A 21277-nucleotide genomic window follows, 5' to 3' on the forward strand; every position below is an offset into this window, starting at 1 on the left:
TAATAATATTACTTAACATTAGTGTAGTAAAAAAAATTCATTAGCATAAGGTCCAAATAAAAACTCCTTAGATGATATTAGGTAAATTTTTGGAGTTCTTTATTTAGACCTTATAATAATAATATTATTGTTCTAAGGCCCGACTAAGGTACCTACTGCAATAACTAAACTCAACTAGGGATAGCCTCTAATTTTTCAAATGATAATCTAAATCAAAATTGTTCAAGCTGAGCTCACTTTTGAGTATCCTTATGAGGAACTCAATAGATAACCGTTTGTTTGTCGTAAATTTTAGAGTATGCCTGTCTATAAATTAAGAAAATTTCTAGTCCGGATTAAGTTTTTAATGGACCAAAACACCGTCACCAAACCAAAATTACTTTAAACTCCTAGGTTTTTCACTGAAAGTTCTGCATGGTACTGCCTATTACTCGATCCAACCACTCACTCAATCCCGACTAAAAATCTTCTTGGTTTAGTCAGGCATACCCTAAAGCGAATTAGATCCTAATATGGACAAGCAAACAGTTATCTATTGAGTTCCTTATAAGAATAGTCTAAATAAGACCAGCCAGAACTATTCTGAATTAGTTTATCATTTGAAAAATTAGGGGCTATCCCTAGTTGAGGTAAGTTGTTGGAATGCCTCAAGCCGGCCTCAGACCAATAATACTATTATTATAGGGCCTAAATAGAGAACTCCAAAAATTTATTTCATATCATCTAAGGGGTTCTTATTTGGACCTTATGCTAATGAAATTTTATTACTACACCAACATTAAGTAATATTATTACTATAAGGCCCAAAAATTGACCTTATCTATTGAGCAGTTTCTTATTTGAACTTTATACAGTGAAGTGATTTACTGTAAGAAAGAGCTAGTAAGAAAAAAATACAACGTGTAATTATACAACACACTACTGAAGTGAAACTTCTTCAAACACACAAACATACCGGGATAGGGGTTAAGGAATTGGTTTAATGGTATTATTTTTACACTATGAATGCCGGAGTTGCCTGTAACGAACTTTGCACTGAAGCGCGCTCACGGCTCAAGCGATCCCCACTACGAACTGGACTACGTGGCCGAGTAGAGGGAGGGGACATCCGTTGCACGATTTCGTTACATAGCAACTCGCATGAAACGAACTTACCCTGCCGTGCGTAAAGAAATTTGACTTCAAAAAGCAATCTAGCAATGTTACCGAAATTATTAATTGTAACAAGGAATCTATGTTTAGTGATTATCCTTGCATTTCTTCTAAGCAGAATCTAATAAGACAAACGCGAACTCATCTTTATTCGCTTTGTTTACGATTAATTTTTTTAGTAGAGTCAATAATAAAACAAACTGACCAAAACAATCAGTTGATCTGAAAAGAAATATTCTTTCAGTTTTCCTTCTTTTCGGATAATGCGTTGTGGGATGTGTAAGGATTTGTTTTGTTTTTTTTTTAATTTGTTGTTTTGTTGATAGACTAGTACCTAACATATTCTGATAACTTTTTTCAAAATAATCCAGCTAATCCCAGACTTAAACCCAACAAAGACAGATAACATAAGTAAAAATGGCTGACCATTTATTATCAGAAAATATAATTATCTGGTTGTTAAAACGATTTTGCTAAATAAATTACAAAAATAATAATAATAAATAAGTTGCATATTCTGGTTAAAAAATCATGAACAATTAAATTCATTTAAGAATCATGGTTAGGTATGCTTACCAATTCAAAACAATTCGATATTCATTAGAAAATAGAAAATAAGTTGTAACATCAACAATAATGAATTTCATAACCCTCATTAAAGTAACTGACAATTTGTCGTAAAAGTTTTCGATGCCTATCGTACGATGCCTAAAGTACATCTAATTCAAATAGTTTTGCTGTAAATAATTTAAAAATACCGTTTCTGTGCGTCAGCTACCTACTTTATTGAAAAAAATTCCACCCATTATGGAACTAAATATATCTAAATTATAATAAAGGAGACATAGATAATCCACAATGGATTATAGAATTTATTATCAGGTATTTTTTATCAAAAATGACTAACCAATGTCCCAATTCCATTGTCGCACATGTCAGACATAAATTGGTCCCCATTCGTAAAATAATGTGTGCAATTAACGTTGTATAGAATTAATTGCCACAAATCAGACCAAACCAACTGTTTAAACAGGTATTAGCACAACAAATACATCCCCATAATTCGGTACTGGCACGTGTTTACTGTAGATTGTTCAAACGCTATTTGTCAATGTGTTAAATTCACGCACACAAATACACACGGACGTAACTATTCACAGCCTGTTTGATCGCTCTGCATTGTTTACAGTTTAACGTACAAATGGCTCTCTATTTTGAAAAAAAAAACACCTTTAACAAGTGCAATAAAATCATCACACGTAAAAGGTGTTGGTTAGCAGAATGCAGTTAGCATTTTACTAACTACAAAGGACAGGTTCAATTACCCTGCGGAAGCAAGACTTTAGTGATATCCCTATCAAATTCAAACATACATACAATTTTAGACAACTTTTTAGAAGTGAGTTAGTTTAATATGAAATATTAATCTGGAAATACATTACCCACTACACGCTACCTCAAATTAATGAGGGAAAAATTGTTGCTGTTGTCACACCCCCGCCGGGAATCGAACCCGGGACCTTTGGCTTCACGCACCAATGTTCTGACCACTAAACTACGAGAGGTAGTACTACAGCAACAACGACCAACCGACCTACAAGGTTAACGATCCGTCGGATTAATGTGACTATATATACTGAATACAGTATGATTGAACATACATACAATTTTAGACAACTTTTTAGAAGTGAGTTAGTTTAATTTGAAATATTAATCTGGAAATTCATTACCCACTACACGCTACCTCAAATTAATGAGCGAAAAATTGTTGCTGTTGTCACACCCCCGCCGGGAATCGAACTCATTAATTTGAGGTAGCGTGTAGTAGGTCAAAAATTCAAAAATGAATTTTCAGATTAATATTTCATACAAATTTCAAAATTATAGAAAATATGAAACACATATATTGATTGAGTGATATAAAGAGCAAAAGGCTGTTATAGATATTGAGCAGCAACGTAGAGAAGTAAATACTAGGAAGAGTGTCAAACAAGGATTCACACTGTCACCGCTACTTTTTAATCTATACATCGCAGACGCGATAAACATCACTAAACACAAGATAACTTTAGGATAGACATACAGGGAGAAAAGATTAATATGCCTAGATTTGTAGATGATACAGCAGTAGCAAGAAGAAATTAGAGACAGGATTAAATAAAAAGGATGCGGTATTGACAAAACAGTATTGTATGAATGTAAATGCAAGGGAAGAAAGAGTAGGGAGAGAGCGAATATAAAGATAGGAGACTAAAAATTGGAAGAAATGGCTGATTTTCAGTAGGTATCTAGAAAGTCAGATAACTCAGGATGAAACGAGTAGTAGAGATATAAAACAGAATAGCACAGGGTCGAGTCAGCTTCAACACAAAGAAGTCACTTCTATGCTCGCGAACGGTTAATTTAGAAATTCGAATAGTGGTAGACCTAGATTAGATTACTGTTCACTAGCAGTTAAGAATGTGGGATGTTCAAGTTCTAGAAAAATTAAAGTGAAGATTATTTCAGGATAAGGAAGAGGTACGTGCAGAGGCAGATTAAGTGAGCACTCTAGGCTAGCACGTCATAGGCGCCCCTCTGGCGGTCATATATTTTGCAAATTTTTTTTAGGTACTTCTTTTTTTTAAGGTTTAAAAATTTCCGCGCGCGCCCCTTTTTAAGCTTGCGCACATAGGCATATGCCTACTTTGCTTTATGGATAATCCGCCAATGGGTACGTGTCCAACCAGTCTTAGGACTGACGCCCCTATAATGATGACAATGATGATGTTAGTTGATAGAGTGTACGTGTAATGAATGAGGTAGTAGTTCGATGATTATTTAGAGATGCTTTTGTTGAATCAATAAATCAGTATTTTTTATCCAAAAAGTTTGGACATAAATTCTTTTTAAATCAGGCTTCTGAAGGTTAAAAGACAGTTGCAAACTTTTTATAAGTACCTGCGAGAGGGAAATTTTTAAAATCCTGCTTACTTAAATGAGGAATCGAAGAATAAAAACACGTAACTACTATTTAGTCAATATCCAATAACGGCAAGTAAGTTATAAAACACAAACTCCTAGAAATTGTACAATCAATGTGCACCAAAGTGAATCCTTTGACTCCACGACATACGTCTTTGTAAACTAATGGGTGTCATGAAATAAAAGGTAATTTTTTAATAAAGGACCTTGATATTTCATTAATCGAAAACATGCGATAAGGGGACTTATAAGTCGAAAGAAGAAATTTTCTTTAATCCTAATTGATTGTAAGATAAAATCATAAAGTAAACACAAACAAGTGCTTTTTCGGTAGCGAATTTTCTTAGTAAGAAAGGCGAAACATGAAGAGACTGAGATAATTATGAAAAATATCCTAAACTAAACGAACTCTCAAAATGTTTTGAACAAAGCGTAGCTTTAAATTGCATGTACTGAATTTACATTACTTTATTATTTGTACTATAAGGTGGTCAGTTTGGTCAGTAATTTATCGGAAGTTACCATTACGTGCTGATGAGATACAATTAAATAAAAATTACGACCCAGATCCATGATAAATTACTAACCAAAAGCCTAATCCGATTAATAAGCTGCGTCATCAATATAGTTGAACAAGTGGATACCTTGGTAAGGCCCTTCTCTAACATTTTAATTGCCAAATAAACATTTCACCCTGTTGGAGCATCATCAGGAGTAAAACTACATCAAGTACTGTATGTACAGTAACGGTTTGTTTCAATAAATTGACAACAGTGTTTGTTTATGTCACTGAACTGTAATGAAACAGCAGTTAAGAGCTGAGTTATTTTTTAATTATCTCAATTTGTTCCAGAATGGGAAACAGTGCCCTAGCATGTACAAAGATGTTCACTACAAAGCCAACAGTTGGAGGCAGCACTGAGGAAGACGATATAAAGTCAGAGACTTTATGTAAAGTAAAATCGGTTAATTGGTTGATCAGAAAGACCTCAGCGTCGGACACCAGTGAGTGTTTCTAATAAGTTCGAACTGTGGAGAAATCAAACATATCACTTTGTAAATGACTACATACAAGAATAAATGAAAGTAATAAATTTAACGGTTAAAAATAATAATAAAAAAAAGAAATGAACCAGAAAATGCATCGGTCACGTGAAAAAGACTATTAGGCAATGATTAATTAAATACGTACAAAGTAGAATCAGTGAATTATTTTACGTACCCACCTTTTTTATGGCCTGGTCGTTCTCTGAATTGAAACATATCCTGAAAGTATTTGTCGTTGCAGAAATTTGTCGGAAAGTTCAATTAAGGATGAATCAAAATTGGAGGAAGTACCTACATGCCCGAAATAAAAATGTTCAGTCTCTCATAGTCTCTGAAAGCGAGACTCGAGTCTCCGTCTCTCATCGAGTCTCTCTGGTGTCGCTGAGAGAAACTGTCGAGAGACTGTCTAAAAAACTGTCTCGAGTCTCTGAGCGAGAGACTCGAGTCGCTTATACAAAAATCCTCATTTCGTATACAGTCTCTGAACGAGAGACTCGAATCTCTGAACGAGAGACTCGAATCTCTCAATAAGTGGTGTCTCGATAGACATGGTTAAAATTTTCTAAGATCAACTTATTTCATAGATCCCAGTCTTTCTACGAGAGACTCGAGTCTCTCAATTTTTCAGTTTTATTCATTCAGTCTCTCTCTGACAGACTCGAATCTCTGAATTAACAATTTTATCGTTCGAGTCTCTCTTATAGAGACTGTGAGGGATCCATATAAACACCTAGGCAATAACTGAGAGACTGTAAAAGACTATGGGAGACGCTGAAAGACTCCGAAGGACTCTGAGAGACTGGAGAGAGACTGAAAATTTTTGTCTAGGTTCTAGGGTGATTATACTTCAGTGCCAAGAAATGCGTAGCCACACTTATTGCCTTTTATTGCTTTATTTATCAGTGTCCTCTATATAATAATATGTTTCAACGTCTTCCATGGCTTAAATAAACAATCCATTGTTTCGCAAAGTTTCTCTATAAATATATTGATATTTATCATTTGTATGCAACCACTGAAGTATATCATTGTAATATAATATGTGATATGATACGAGGGATTTTTTTAGTGATATTAATCTAATATCAGATTTTTTCATGTTTACATATTGATTTCCATTAAAAAACAAACAAAAATTATAATTAATAACAAATGTCTGCAACGAAAATATAAATTTACTATTTACCATATCCTTCTGGCAGAATTTAGCCATATTCTTTTGTGCTCTTTTGTAAAACCATAAAAAGGAAAACGCTTGACCTTAAGCGCAGCTTGCAATTATTGTAGGATGTTGATAAATGCTTCAAGTGGAAGTATTGCCACAAAAATTGTTTATTAATTAATAAATGATTACTTTTATTTTGGCTATTTTTTAACCTTCTCTTCATCCCTTCCTTTTCCATGGAATATGATAAGATTTAAAAATAGAAGAGCAAAAAGAGGTAAGTGATACTTTTATAAGTAGGTATAGTACATAGTACACATAAAATAAAATGTACATTACAGGTAGAGAAATACGCTAGGAATATGTGTTATGTTTAAAAAGTTTAATCCAATTTAGGTCAATATCCTTAAATAACACTAACTAAACATTGACTTTATCAAGACTTAGTTCGAAAATTGTCGAAATTCAGAGATCTACAATAATAATGTTTACGATATAATGTAGTTTTTATCATACTGGCACCTATATAAACATTGTCACGTTTTAATGTGCTATATATTTCCAGTATATAAAGTTGTTTTTAATGATATAATTTATCTTTTACACTAAGTCTGAGCTAATAATGAAGAGATGAAGATGATTTTTAAAACAAAAGAACAAAGATATTCTGAAATTCCGTCGGTCGTCGGTTTGCCTATTTGTTTGTTTAAGAGAAGAGAGCAGAGAGAGATAGCGCAGGGTAGAGTCGCCTTCAATAAAAAAGTCACTTCTATGCTTGCGAACGATTAATTTAGAAATTCGAAAAAGATTGTTGAAGGTATGTGTCTGGAACGCGGCGCTGTAAGTGTGTGAAACATGGACAGTGAGTGCGGCGGAAAAGAAAAGGTTAGAAGCGTTCGAAAGATGGTGTTATAGGCGAATGATGGAGGTTAAAAATGAAGAGGTATTAGAAATAATAGGAGAACAGAAGGCTCTATGGAAGTCAATAAAAAATAGGCGAGATAGGTTGGTAGGAAACTGTCTCAGGCATGAAGGTCTAGTCATAGACATATTAGAGGCAGAAACAGGAGTTAAGAGGAGTAGAGGTAGACCTATATTAGATTACTGTTCGCAAATAGTTAAGGATGTGGGATGTCTAGTTTTAGGGAAATGCGAAGATTAGCTCAGGATAGAAAAGAGTGGAGGTGCGTGTCCACCCAGTCTTAAGACTGACGACCTTATGATGATGATTGTTTAAGACGGTCACTTGGTACAAAAACCAGATGCTTTATTTCTTAATTCGAAAAGTCTTGTGTTGGTGATATTTAAAATCGAGAATACTAGAAGCTGAATAGTAACAACTATAAAAAATCTGATTCCGATTATAAAAGTAATGATATATTTGCCACGTAAATTTTAGACGAAACACGAAGGAACCAGGAAATAAACTACTACAAAATCTATTTGCATTATTATAAAAAGACAATAAATATAGAAATTGAAAAGTAAATTATAGTTATTAGGATCATTAGCAATTAAAATTTAAATCTGAACTTCTAGGAAATAGCATTTCCTTAATAAGAGCAACATAATAAAATTTTTATTGGATCGTAGCCCAAGAAACTTTCGTTATTGTTCATTAGCTGCTAAGAATAAAAGGTTGCCTTTTCAATATACAATGACGGAAGGCTTTATAAGTCGGTTTTCATACAATAACGGCGCTCAATTAGACAAAAGAAGGCATTAGAGGAAGTCTAAAAAGAGCCAGCCCTTTCAATATTCCAAGCCATTAAACATCGACAGGAGTCTGAAATAAAACTTAACGCTTTCGACCCGAATCGCGGACAATGGTTTTGAAGGAAAGCCGACTGTAAATGATTTAGATGGAAAATCCGGTTTTGCACCGCCAAACGTCCCACGCCTCTGAGTTATGCCGCCCTCCGCGTCACCGCTTGTTTCACTTACTCTGTATTGAATTTAGCATTTATAGCTCGTGCGTGTGAGTCTTGAATTTATGTCCCATTCCGAATTACCTTAGATCTTCCTGATACAATTTGTACGAACATAAATCTCAAAGAAAGAAAAACAGTTAATCCACAGAGCTTCGTTCGCTTCTGCAAATTTTATTGCTTACTTTACGCTCGTCGACCACCGCTAGCGCGAAGGCGACGACCGCCCTCTTTCATCCAAGTAAAAGTAAAGACACGGTGCCTTAAAGTTTCTCGTGCACCCACCGCAGAAAGACTTCGCGAAGGCGTAAAAATACTATCGGCAAAACTGTCTCTATAAATTTTACACTCTTCCGAAGAATAAGTAATGCGAATTTAGCCTCAATGTAAGGATCGAGGCCAAAACAACGTCTCTTGTCTTCAATCATCGATTTTACAACACAGTCTCCTTTTTACGTATTCTAACTTACATATAACATATTAAACCAACAGAATAGAATCCATGGGGTGGTAATTTCCGATGTGTTTTCTTATTTCCGAATGAAGATTCAAAGGTACTTCAATGTGTGTTTTACAATTCAAAACCAAAAGATACAATTTATGATCATTTTGGGAAAATTATTAATATACAGGAAACTCAGAGAGCGGTTATCTCTGGCGTTGCTTTGTGACCAAATTCTAATTTGGGCTTAGAGTTGCATCAGAACGTCAATGGGTTTTAAAATATCAATATTACAATTAGCTATGTTGCTGACGTAGCTTCTTTAGTTTTGGGAAAAGAATAAATCAAAACTTTCTTTGTGCTGTAGGTCTATTCTTGTTGAATCTTGTTCCTGTTTCTCACTCTTCGTACACAAACTCAAATTTGGACTTTTGATCCAAATTAACATCATTTGGCATGTAAGATGGGGACACTATGAGGTCAAACTGAAAGTCTGTCTGATGTAACTACTTTCTTGTTTGTACTATTCTACATTACCTACTATACTAGGGGAAAGAAGAAAAGCTTGTTTTATTTCCATCAGCTACTGATGTTAGTGTGCGGGCAATCCCCCCGACGTACACCTTTTACTGTAACGCCAGAGGGTAAGGCGGAAGACCCTCGAAACACTTCTTTTAGGAATCGTGGAAATTGGGGTTGGTGTTTAGGGAGAGAAATATAAGACATACGAAGGAAAAACAGAAGATCAATTAAAATTTATCTATCCTCAAAATATTACCTGTCTAAAGGATTCATGAAAACTGCAGAAATGCATGAATCCAAAACCGAACTGAGGGTCTGGTTCCGAGAGCTAAACTGTGATCCTCTTCTGGATCACGCCGGGCAGCTCAGTGCATCGTAGTAGTATCATAAGGTTAAAAAAGGAATTTTTTAGGTTCTGAAGATATATTCCAGGCAATTTTGATTACCGATTCGAGCTCAGCATCACAAAAGAGTCGTAAAAACTAATGGCAATCTAAAGTAAATAAATAACGACTGGATATTTTTTAATAACAATAAACGTAAAACATGTCTTGTTTACATGTGGTTTAAGGGTGTAGCGGTAATTGCATTCAACAAGAATAGAAACAACATTTTTTCAAACTGTGAAACTCATCGAAACTTGTTCACTCAAGTTAATGAATCTGAAACACAAAAACTTATTACGTTGATTTAATTTATTACCGCATTCTCGTTAATTACTGGCAAGATACGTCTTCAGAGCAATTTTCCAAGCCTACCCTTTTCCTATTATTCCACGGAAATGTCACGTGACGGTTTCCCTAATGTACTACATTTTGCTCAATAAGTTTTTTTCTATGATATACAATAAGTAACAGTACTCCTGGAGTTACAAGACGTGGCCAACACGGTTAAATTAATGCTAACCCGGCACCTGCGCCAAAATTTACAGATGTAAGTTTATAGCATTCTTTAATCTATTTGTATTTATCATTAGAGACGGACATATTGTTTTTAACACGTACTAAGCCCTTTCCTTAAGAAAATTTAACCGGTGTAGGGGAGAGCGGGGCTAAAAGTTACCGGGGTAAGTTGTTCCGTATCAAATAGTTCTTAGAAAACAAGAGATAACTATACTGTAAGACACCCTATATACATATATCTCAACAGTTGTTGCGGAAATAGTCTTAAATAAAATTATTCTGCAGTATATATACATATACATAAATGCTTCAACCATCTTAAGCTCAGCCAAAGGAAATACGTTCCATTATGGAGAAGGAAATCTCTATTAAGGCCAGGAACTGTAATACCAGGAAATAGCTCTAGATAAGCCGTTTCTAGAATTAATCCGTTATTACTTCCATACAATTTTTATTAGTTGATATTCAGGCTAAGTGCAATATTACACGTCATATTCTTTCACTCGAATCTAACTTCTGCGGAATTTGAGTCATCAAAGTTTAACGCAATCAAATAATAAAATTTCCGAATGGACTTCAATAACAAAAATATCACAAATTTACGTGCCAGCCAACGAAATATTAAGAAAACCTTAAATAATAGGAATAAGAAGTAAAATTAAAATGGAACCCTAGATGTCCTTCATTATTATTTGGCTGCAACTATAAAGAGTGACTTCAAATCAATCAAATCGTTGATTAGTTTTTAAATTTGTTAATTACTTTGAGTTCCAAATGGCCCCTCGTAATAAGACATTATCAGGAAGCAATTGTGGACATGAAGCAAATGAAAGATATATCAATATTTTTAGAAGATATACTGTTTTCCATACAGAAGCATAAAGACCATTATTTAGATAACCTGCCTACTTATTGAAGAATACGTAATTCTCATTAGAGTTTGATTAGCTCTTGTTGACCACCCTAGACAAAAATTTTCAGTCCCTCTCCAGTCTCTTAGAGTTTTTCAGAGTCTCTGAGAGCGTCTCTCACAGTCTCTCAGTTATTCCCTAGATGTTTTTATGGATCTCTCACAGTCTCTGTATGAGAGACCCGAACGATAAAATTGTTAATTCTGAGATTCGAGTCTCTCGTTCAGAGATTCGAATCTCTCGTTCAGAGACTGGATACGAAATGAGGATCTCTCTATGAGCGACTTGAGTCTCTCGTTCCGAGACGCTAAACAGTTTTTTTGACAGTCTCTCGACAGTCTCTCTCAGCGACATCAGAGAGACTCGAGTCTCGCTTTCAGAGACTCTGAGAGAGTGAACATTTTTATCTCGGGTAGTGATGAAAAATTTCGTTATGATTTTGATATATAAATAAATAAGAATGCTACAGAATAATTTCTAATTTATTTGATGTAACCATATACAAGAACAAGTATGTGAATAAGGTTATGAACGCCTTCAAGCATTTGAAAAAGTGTTATCATCATCTAGGAGACAATTTACATTCAAAACGTGTACGTCTAATGTGAAAATTATCGTTGTCCTGCTTTCTTCCACGATAGAAATCTCCCCCAGGGTAATAAATAACGTCTGTATCCCCTAAGGAAAAAATACAGAAGTCACGACTGTGTTTCTAAGAAACGCCGGAAGGGCTAAGATTAAGTCTTCAAATTTATTGCCCTTTGTCATTTTTGCATGTCAATTTAAACGTTGAATACTCGAGAGATTTATCATACGGACGTGGTACTGCCCAAGGATACAATTTTCGCTCAAAAATAATCAGCGACACCTTTCCATTCTAATATTGAAGTACCTAATCAGATTGGGATGTGTAACTCCCTACAAACATTCCAAAAATAAACAAATCGCTGGTATGGCAATTTCGCAATTGTAATATCTTTTAGCTTGATATTATTGGACTACACTACACTAAATAATTTCAGCTAAAACAAAGTAAAAGTGTAACCACATATGGCCTAGTTTTCCAATTATAAGTCTAAACGCCAATTCTTAACAATGATTATAAATATGATAACACCCTTAGAAAAAATAGGAGAATAGAGGACTCTATGGAAGTCAATAAGAAATAGGCGAGATAGGTTAGTAGCACACCTTCTCAGGCATGAAGGGATAGTCAGAGACGTATTAAAGGGAGAAATAGAAGTTAAGAGGCATAGAAGTAGACTTAGATTAGATCACTGTTCGGAAATAGTTAAAGATTTGGAATGTTCTCGTCTTAGGGAAATGCGAAGATTAGCTCTGGTTAGGAAAGAGTGGAGGTGCGTGTCCAACAGACTGACGAGCTTATGATGATGATGATCTAAAAACATTAACATAATTTGTACGGTTAGCATTTTTTTAAATAGAAATATTAGTATTATTTAGCTTACTCCGAAAAGTAACACTAAAGTTTTCTCTTTAGCATAAGTTACAAACATATTTTAAGAAAATTGTAACACCTTGGAAAACCAAGATATTATTTTAGATTTCGTTAGGTAAATAATTTAAAATTATTAAAAATTCGTTGTCGTTATTTCCGCTACCTACTGCTGTAGTTAACGGGAAGTTTTTATTTTTATATACGATTCAGCAAGTACTACCCTAATTGCGCCGTATTTTATGGCAGCGTTTTCTCACTGTTGCACCTACTACTGCAACTAGTTTCTTAGTAGTTTCGTAAATAGTTTGTTTCTGTTTGGAGAACTGTTTCGCTATGACAACAAAATAAGCTGCGGACGTGTTCAAGTTCAATAAAGGACCACTCTGTCCTGGGCGGACAGTTGACTGATATATATATATACATGTGCGAGGTCGTGAAAGTATACGAGTATGCTACAAGGGTTGATATGTGTATGTGTGTGTGTGTGTGCATGTATGTGAAACGTATACCGCTTTTCCTTGAGTCTTTTATTTTCTAACGTGAAAACAGTAGCAGGATGTAATAAACAACAAGCCTATTTTGTTTTACGGCCCTTACCGTGTCCCAGAAGAACGATAAATTTTTTCGCGGAAGATGGAAAATTGACTCAGGATGGCATGGTTCGTGCACGGTTTCTGCGATTCGCCCGTTTTATTATCGGGAAGGGAATCTGGAATTATAAGGGAATCCCTGTAATTACCGCAAACTGATATCGGACATAAAAGTAGGAACGCAGCCCGCTTCGATTCTCTCTCTTGTCTGCCTTTCAGCTTCGAGCTATAACTTTTCGAATAAATTACCGCGGGAACAGATAGATGATATCGAGTTTATTAAAATTTAGATTCTTCGGTTATTCGATGCCAATGCGCGCCGGTTCCCAGTTTCAAATCCACTTTACTCCAGCCCGCATCGAACCATTTCAACTCGGTGCAAATTTATCAACTCTACCCGGTGTAGGTACTTAGGAAAATATTTTCATTTATATCTGGCAGTAGGCGGCAAGCTTTAAGAATCAATAAGTTATAAACACGAATCGGAGAAGCAGAGTATTGCATTTAAATAGAAGGTAAATATCTTCGAAATTATAAAAATCCTTCAATACAGTGTCGTATACTTTTGATGTATTCGAAAATTCAAAATTGAAAATGAAAAAGATGACAACAATATTTTTCTAACTAATTAACAACAAAATGGGTCAGATAGGTACCTCACCCGTAGGCCTTATTTTCCAAGAATTATTAGAACAGCAAAAACTATATTTTTTATAAAAACCTAGTTTTTCCCGGCGACTTCGCTCGCAGAAATTGATATTGTTTCTCCATAAACCCTTTTAACTCTCAATTCACCCTTACAACGTTTTTATTGTAAGTAATGTCGCCATCTTATATTTCACATACAAACGTAGCAACAACATTTCATCCTTAAGGGTTGATTTTTAAAAACTGCTAAAACACGTATTTGCTTAATTTCAACAATGAGCAACCTTCGAGTAAATCCGAGTACAAATAAAATATACCCCATGGAAACGTTACAACCTCTTTTCATTTGATTAATAATATCAAACAGCATGTATACCAAGTTTCAATTAAATTCAACCACAAATAAAGTATGTCCCAAACAAAAATTGCAACACCTTTTTACCCCCCCCCCCTTTGGAGGTTGAATTTTTTAAAATGTCGAGATAGGTCTTTCAGAAATTAAATGAGAAACCATTAAGACCAAGTTTCAAGTAACTCTGACCACAAATAATATATGTTCCTTTTAAACATTGCAACTCCTCATCATCACTCATCCCCCCCAACAGAGATTAGATTTTTTAACCAGTTTCAAGTAAATCGGACCAAAAACATACATGCAATATTTGCAAATCTCTTTCAGAGGTAGAATTTTGTAAAATATTGAAATAGGTATGTACATCACTAATTTTATATGGAAAAGCATTAAAGCCAAGTTTCAGGTAAATCTAACTATAAATAGAACACTATACTCAACCATAGACAACATTACGTTTAGCTGCCAGTTGCTTTTTGTTATTCCATGTCAGTAGCGTTTTCTTACACCATGTTTTTTTTATGGGAACGGGATGAAAAGTATTCTATGTCCTTCTCCTGGTTCTAAGGTGCCCCATCAATTTTTAGCCAAATCGGTTCAGCCGTTCTTGAGTTATAAATAGTGTAACTAAGACGACTTTAGATAGATATATATACGAGTATAGATTCTAAAATTGAGGAAAAACACTAGTTCGGTTTGGTTCGTTATTATCTACGTAAAACAATCACGCTTGCATTTCAGACTTCTTAGCGTGCATGATGTAGACAGTAAAGTTACCGCAAGACTCAAGAACACCGATATTGTCTTGTATATGTTGAAAACCACCACAATATTAAAAACAAGGCGCTCTTTTGAGATCATGATCGTGAGAAACTTGTCTCGTCAAGTTCGTTTGCTGAAGATCGTCAGTATCTCGTTTTCAAATTAGCGTTACCGGCAAGGCCCGACTTTTCATTGTTTTTGATGACAAGATCATATTTTGAAAAGTTTAATTTTGTCTCGCCTTTTTTCGCATTTTGATGTAACCTATGATGTTGATACAAATTCGATAACAAAATTCAAATAAGATAGATACTATTGGATATAATTTTACAATTTTTACTTATAAATATAATATTTAGACTAAATTGGACCAAATCTGTACCGTTGTTAATAAAATAGCAGCAGTTACCAACTATAACTTATAAACTCATTATGGGTAACTTTTTCTTCAAAAAAAATAAGAAACAGAAGCACCTTATCAGTCGTTGAATAGACAAATCGTTTTATTTAAATCTTCTTATCTAAATTCATTCCATTGTCAATTTCAATTTCTAAAAGATTGGCAAATGTATTTTTTACGGGATTATTGGATGTAGATTCTACAGATTGTTTCCATGAAAAGGATTTATGGTGTACAGGAGTGTACACTTTTACGTCTCGGATAATATGTGACGATGTCTCAGATTTCAAATTATTTTGGTTACGTCCCAGCCCGTCCTTGGCAAAAAATCTTCATTTACGTTTTCGGTGAAATCGTCCTTTTATATTGCGACGCTGTCCTTGATTAACTCCCTTCGCTATTATTCGCCGTATATACACATGGAGCGACACCGGAGGCCGTCCCGGCAGTAAATAACGTGACATAAGGTGATGTTTGTCAATGTGGGGGTCAGCTTTTGGTGTGTTTGCCACCGTCTTTCGCTCCATCGGAGACAATAAATCTTTCCGCGTTGCCACCGCGTTCGCGCCCGCCACCCATACAATTCCCCATCTCCTCATAAACAAACAATTACGTGAAAGTCAACGTAATGTAAATTTAATAATACGTCGTAGTCGGTGACGCCACCGCATCGGCGTCGGCGGCGTCGTCGTCGTTGCCGGTTAGAACACGCCGGGGTTGTTCTATTATTTTCCGCGCGCCCAGCAGTATCGGCTTCGACTAAGTATGTGAGCAAATAAAGTAAGTTAATGTTGTGTGCCTGGTAATACATCCTGTCGGCGATATTAGTTTGCTTTGCACTTAACGGAATCAACACTCCACTTTCTCTCCCCCTCTTCCAACAGAGCCACCCCCCGTTCAAATGAACAGTCACATATACATTGTCAGATAAACGCACGGTTGATTCTACAACCTACTAGTGTTTCAATCCCATTGAGCATGTTCATTTGTATACATACCTACTCGCCATTTCGCTCATCCCGGTTTACTTCACCACAGAATAAACTATTCTCATTAAAAGTGAAATAATTACCATCCGATATGATCTATTCAGCTTAGAGGCTTTAAATCCTGTGACTTCCAGATTAACTCTAATAAACAAAGTGAAAACCACAAACAAAACTTCCGCACTTACACTTTATGTACACGAAAATCAAATGAAGTTCTGTGGAACTAAACCAAGTACATATAGAATACTAAAACTCTAATCTAAATCAATACCGATACATAAATAACGGCGTTTTTATTCAGTAGTGGGGAGATATAGAAGTTAAAAATAGTCCAAAAAAGGTTTAGAATCTATTATAGCGACAAAAAATGATTAGAATCTATTATAATCTTCGAAATATCTGCACTTTAGTGGGCGAGTGGGTTCGCGGATCATCCAGCAGCTACCAGACACCAGTTTAGAATAATTGAGAATGTGCTAGAATGTTCTTGAATGTTTCTAGCGTTACTCACAACTAGAATGTTCTCGAATGTCTAGGGTTGTCCTCTGGTATGTTCCAAATAAACTAGACTGGAACATTCTGCAATGTTCGAGAACCATTGTGTGTGAGTAGTGGAGCTGACTTCTGATGTTATTATATATTATGGCACTTTCAATTATTAAATCCAACACTGTAAATGGGAAATGTTTGGAGTCTGCTATTGTGTTCGATATTTCTCCAGACTTATTTTCAATTTGTTATACTGGTTGAAACATTTGTGTATGCTGCAACCCCGTACAGTAGGTAAATAATTAACTAATATGAAATCAGTCATTCTTACAATTCTCAGTATACCTACACAGTCTTGCAGTAACTAATTACTGCTTCAATACCGTAATAGATTTGCACAATTGCTACATCTGCTTCCGTGAAGCGTATAGTATCACAGCCCCCTTTGTACTTTAATTGATTGGTTTTACTCTCATACGAGATATGAATTCTGTTATTAAGACATTAATTTGTTCATTTCTAATGCTTTGCTCCCAGATTAAGGAAGCACTATCACTGGTAATTGTAAGATGACATACAGCTCGATTTCTTGCGAGTAAATTACAAGTACTTAGTTTAACTTCAGTCAGTTACATGTTATTCTAAAGGTGGGTTCACTCTAGCCGAACAACAGCGAACGGGTAATATCGCATGCACATTGTACCTGTACGTCGGCTTATTGTGTACGCAAAAATATACAATACCAAACGTTTACGTTCATTTTGAGAATACGGAGGAACATAAAGAATAATTAATATCTAATTCTCGACGTTCTTCAACCTATATTGTTATTATTACTTTAGGCGTTCACGCGTTGCTTTTTTTCATTGGAATTATTATGTACAATATTTAACAAATCATCAACTTATCAGTTGTGTTTGAATTATAGCAAGTAGATAATTAACGATTTGATATTTACTTAAACCATTGTTCTTTTTTTATTTTTAATTTTATAATCGGCCATATTATCTTTGACTGCTTTTTTTTGTTGTTTTTCACACTAAAAACAATGGATTCTGCTTAATTAATGGATTGTAATAAGTATTTCTATTTATTATCATCATCACAATCTAAAGAAGCAGTCCTTACTATTATTATTGATATAAAAATGCGATGCACTTTAAAACATTATTCCACTTGATAGATAAAAATAATGCTTTGTTTAGTTTACAATATTAAACTGTTGGCCGAAAGCAGCCTTTAGTAACTAAATTTTACTTCAAGAAGGTGGTTGAAATTTGCATTTTCATAAAAGATTGCGCTATTCTTTGTAAACTGTTTAATGTTATTTCATCGCACATAAAGACTGAAAGTAGAAAGAAAATTCTGTTTCGTTCGTTACCTCGAGCAGTTTTTAAAATTCCCGTTTTTGATCCGTTTACTCCTTGAGTTTAGTTTAAGTCTAATTGTAAGCACAAAACTCAACTCAATCATACTAAATTGCTGACGGTACGGGAGGAGATGTGACGATCCTATTTAAACTCCCTCTTATTATACCATCCGTCAAAATGCTATTAGCTGAAATAGGACTTTACATTTTAACAACTTCACAAAACTTCACAAATGAAATATGAAATTAACTTGACTTTTCAAATTAGAAACGGACGATTTACGTACTTCATCAGACCAAAAGTGAATTTTCATGGAATTTAATACTTACACAAAATTATTCGTGAATATGTAATAGAATATCTAAATAAAACCTTTCTGTTATTAAAAATTACTTTAGCCATACGATGATTCACGGTGACGAACCAGCTGTGAAAAACTTTATTAATAAGGATGATGAATGAAATAACGTAATAAAAACTCAACCATTAACTACAATTATGTAACCCATTATGCAATCTCAATAAAATACAAAAATAACAGTAGATACATGGGTCTCTTCACGGTGATTGGGTATACAAAAGTTGACAGTGGTATTTACATTAAATACAAGGTTTTGTCAACTCACAGGTTGACGTCTTTAAGTAATTCTGTAATGATATTTGCATTGTCGTTAACGACAATAATAGTTGTTAACCTTTACAACCTATTAAATACTGCATACATTGATAAGGTCAAAAAGAAAAGCGCTTATCAAACTGCTAAATAAACCTAACACACCTAACAGAACATGCTACCTCTTTTGACCTTAAGAATTATCAACCATCATCCATCATCATCATAAGGTCATCAACCGTAAGACTGGTTGGACACCACCTCCATTTTTTCCTATTCTGAACTAACCTTCGCATTACCTTAAAACTAGAACATCCTTACCAGTAATCTGAATCCTTCTTAACTCTTGTTATCATGTGTCTCTAACTAGCCCTTCCTATCTAATTGGTGCCCTACCAACCTAGCTTGTCTATTTCTTATTCACTTGCATTTCTAACCTCTGTCCACGACATCTTCATCATTCACTTATAACACCACATTTCGAACGCTTCCAAACCTTTTCTTTTTTATCTCTACTGCTCCTTCCATGTAAGGAACTAACAATTTATTGGTTTCCAAAAGCTAGCTCCCTATTTGTAAAAAACAGAGGTAACAGAAATGTTCTCATTTTGTTGATCATGGATCCTCCTTCATTTTTACTTTCTATGCCAATAGTATTGACACTGCAGCCTTCCCTATAAAAAGTTTCTATAGATACCTCTCAACTCTGGCATATTACTCTGTAAAAAAAGAATAAATGTACAATTGATAAATAAGATTTTATTCAGAACAAGATCACCTGAAACTACACCTTTACAATGAACTTTGAAACATCCTGTACATGTTGGGATGAAGAAACTGCCATGCCAGAAGTCGGATTTAACTGTTTAAAAGCTTGTGACGAATATTCGCCATAATTTGAGATTCTCGACGTTGAATATTAAGGTGGAGGTTGCAAGGCGTCTGATACATAGTACCTATTATTAGCGAAACGATATACCTAGCGACAGCATCAGCTTCCATAGTGGCACGCGGTGGGGAAAATATATACTTATAGGAATAGCGGGAGAATAAACAAGATAACTGTCTGTCACCAGCCGGTGCAATTTATCGGTGCCTCCCTTCGCTCTACGGCAATTCATAATAATTATTGTCCATTTATCTATTACGCGTTGACACCGTAATCCCAGGCTTGAATCATTGTTTATACTTCCTAGACAAAGAAGTCCTATATCTTTCCTAATCCCGTGTCTTAGCGATGACGCTGCTACCCGTATTTTACCCTTAGCGATGCGACGTCGCTCCCGACGCTATTGCACCTACCTCCCTTCTTCAGACCCCCACGACAACACTAATACAGATACGTATAAGGGACGGTTTCAGTGGAATCGGTGAATTGAAAGAAATACGTTCCCGTTGTGGCCATGAAACTTTGAACACGACCAGATTATATTTTCACATAAAATTTAGATGCCTTGGAGGAATGACAGAAAAGGCTTCCTGTCACCAAATAACTATTTTTAATATTAAGTACCGCAAAGAAGTTTGGAGTAACAAAAGTTTTTCTAGGAATTGGATTGGAAGAATAGGCGATTATGAATTACTTTTCTGATTTGACGACAATTCGTTTATTAAAAACGTTTCAAGATGAATGGGTTTTTGTGTAATAAAAGCGAAAAAATAAGTAACAAGTTTTTATTGTCTCAAAGTAAGTACACGGAGAAAATGAAAAGGGAAAATTTACCGAAATATTAAACCGATATTTACAATTTATCCCAAAAGCCCGTTGTTTCGTAAGCGAAAATAATAATAATTACAATTTAGACCTGAATTTGTAAAAATAAAATCCCAGCATTAGGTATTTTAGTTGATATTACAAATTAAATTGTAATAATTAAAAAATCAAAATTGGGATTATTACAAGTTACCTAATAAATTCTAGATTTCTACGGCAAATTCAGTCATTTACAATCGAAAATTGTAATTTTTGCGTTGTCATATAAATTTAGTTTTCTCCGAGTATATTCTTCTTTTTGTGTGTTTTGTAACGTGGAAATTGAAGTCTCAAACTATTCTAATATTTTGATCACTTTTTTCTAAAGGTATTCTAAAAATACTGCTTGACATTTCCAAGATACTTTGAGCATAGCACACGAAGATTGTTGAATTTTTTTTCTAATGTAGTTATTAAGGAAATCTAGTTGTAACATACCGAGCACACTCTTTTTCAGGGGCATGCGCAGGATTTTTGTTAGGGGTGCCCTAATTTTTAATTTAATTATGTTTATATAAACTGGACAAATAATTAAGGATATGGGTTGTTCTAGTTTTAGGGAAATGCGAAGTTTATCTCAGGATAGGAAGGAGTGGAGGTGCGTGTTCAACCAGTCTTTTAGGACTGACGACCTTATGATGATGATGATGAAACTGGATCTAAATATTATCTAACGGTAAATTTATTTTTCATAAAATGTTAAAAATTTCTAGAACACATCAGTGTGTCTGTTTTTAATTAGACTTATCCATTTTTTTTTATTCACAGTCTTGTCAAAATATCTCTCCTTTATTTCCAATCGTCCAAACAAGAATGCTT

General features: G+C 34.7%; 2 protein-coding genes across 2 annotated transcripts in view; one reads left to right on the forward strand and one right to left on the reverse strand.

The window, feature by feature from the left end:
* Positions 1–5667, forward strand: part of LOC108733441 (carbonic anhydrase-related protein 10) — a 258247-nt gene extending 252580 nt beyond the window's left edge. Inside the window, exons 9-10 of the mRNA XM_025981143.1 lie at positions 4684–4764; positions 4970–5667. Of these exons, the coding sequence (XP_025836928.1) occupies positions 4684–4764; positions 4970–5038 (150 nt within the window). The 3' untranslated portion in view covers positions 5039–5667. The remainder of the gene's footprint in view (positions 1–4683; positions 4765–4969) is intronic.
* The window catches only part of LOC108733403 (solute carrier family 41 member 3-like), a 51314-nt gene extending 34908 nt beyond the window's left edge, over positions 1–16406 (reverse strand). Inside the window, exon 1 of the mRNA XM_018464567.1 lies at positions 16317–16406. The gene's annotated coding sequence lies outside the window, so the exon portion shown is untranslated. The remainder of the gene's footprint in view (positions 1–16316) is intronic.
* Positions 16407–21277: the final 4871 nt, after the last annotated feature.

This window comes from Agrilus planipennis, unplaced genomic scaffold (genome assembly GCF_000699045.2).
Source record: "Agrilus planipennis isolate EAB-ADULT unplaced genomic scaffold, Apla_2.0 scaffold1, whole genome shotgun sequence".
NCBI classification, from domain to species: Eukaryota; Metazoa; Arthropoda; class Insecta; order Coleoptera; family Buprestidae; genus Agrilus; species Agrilus planipennis.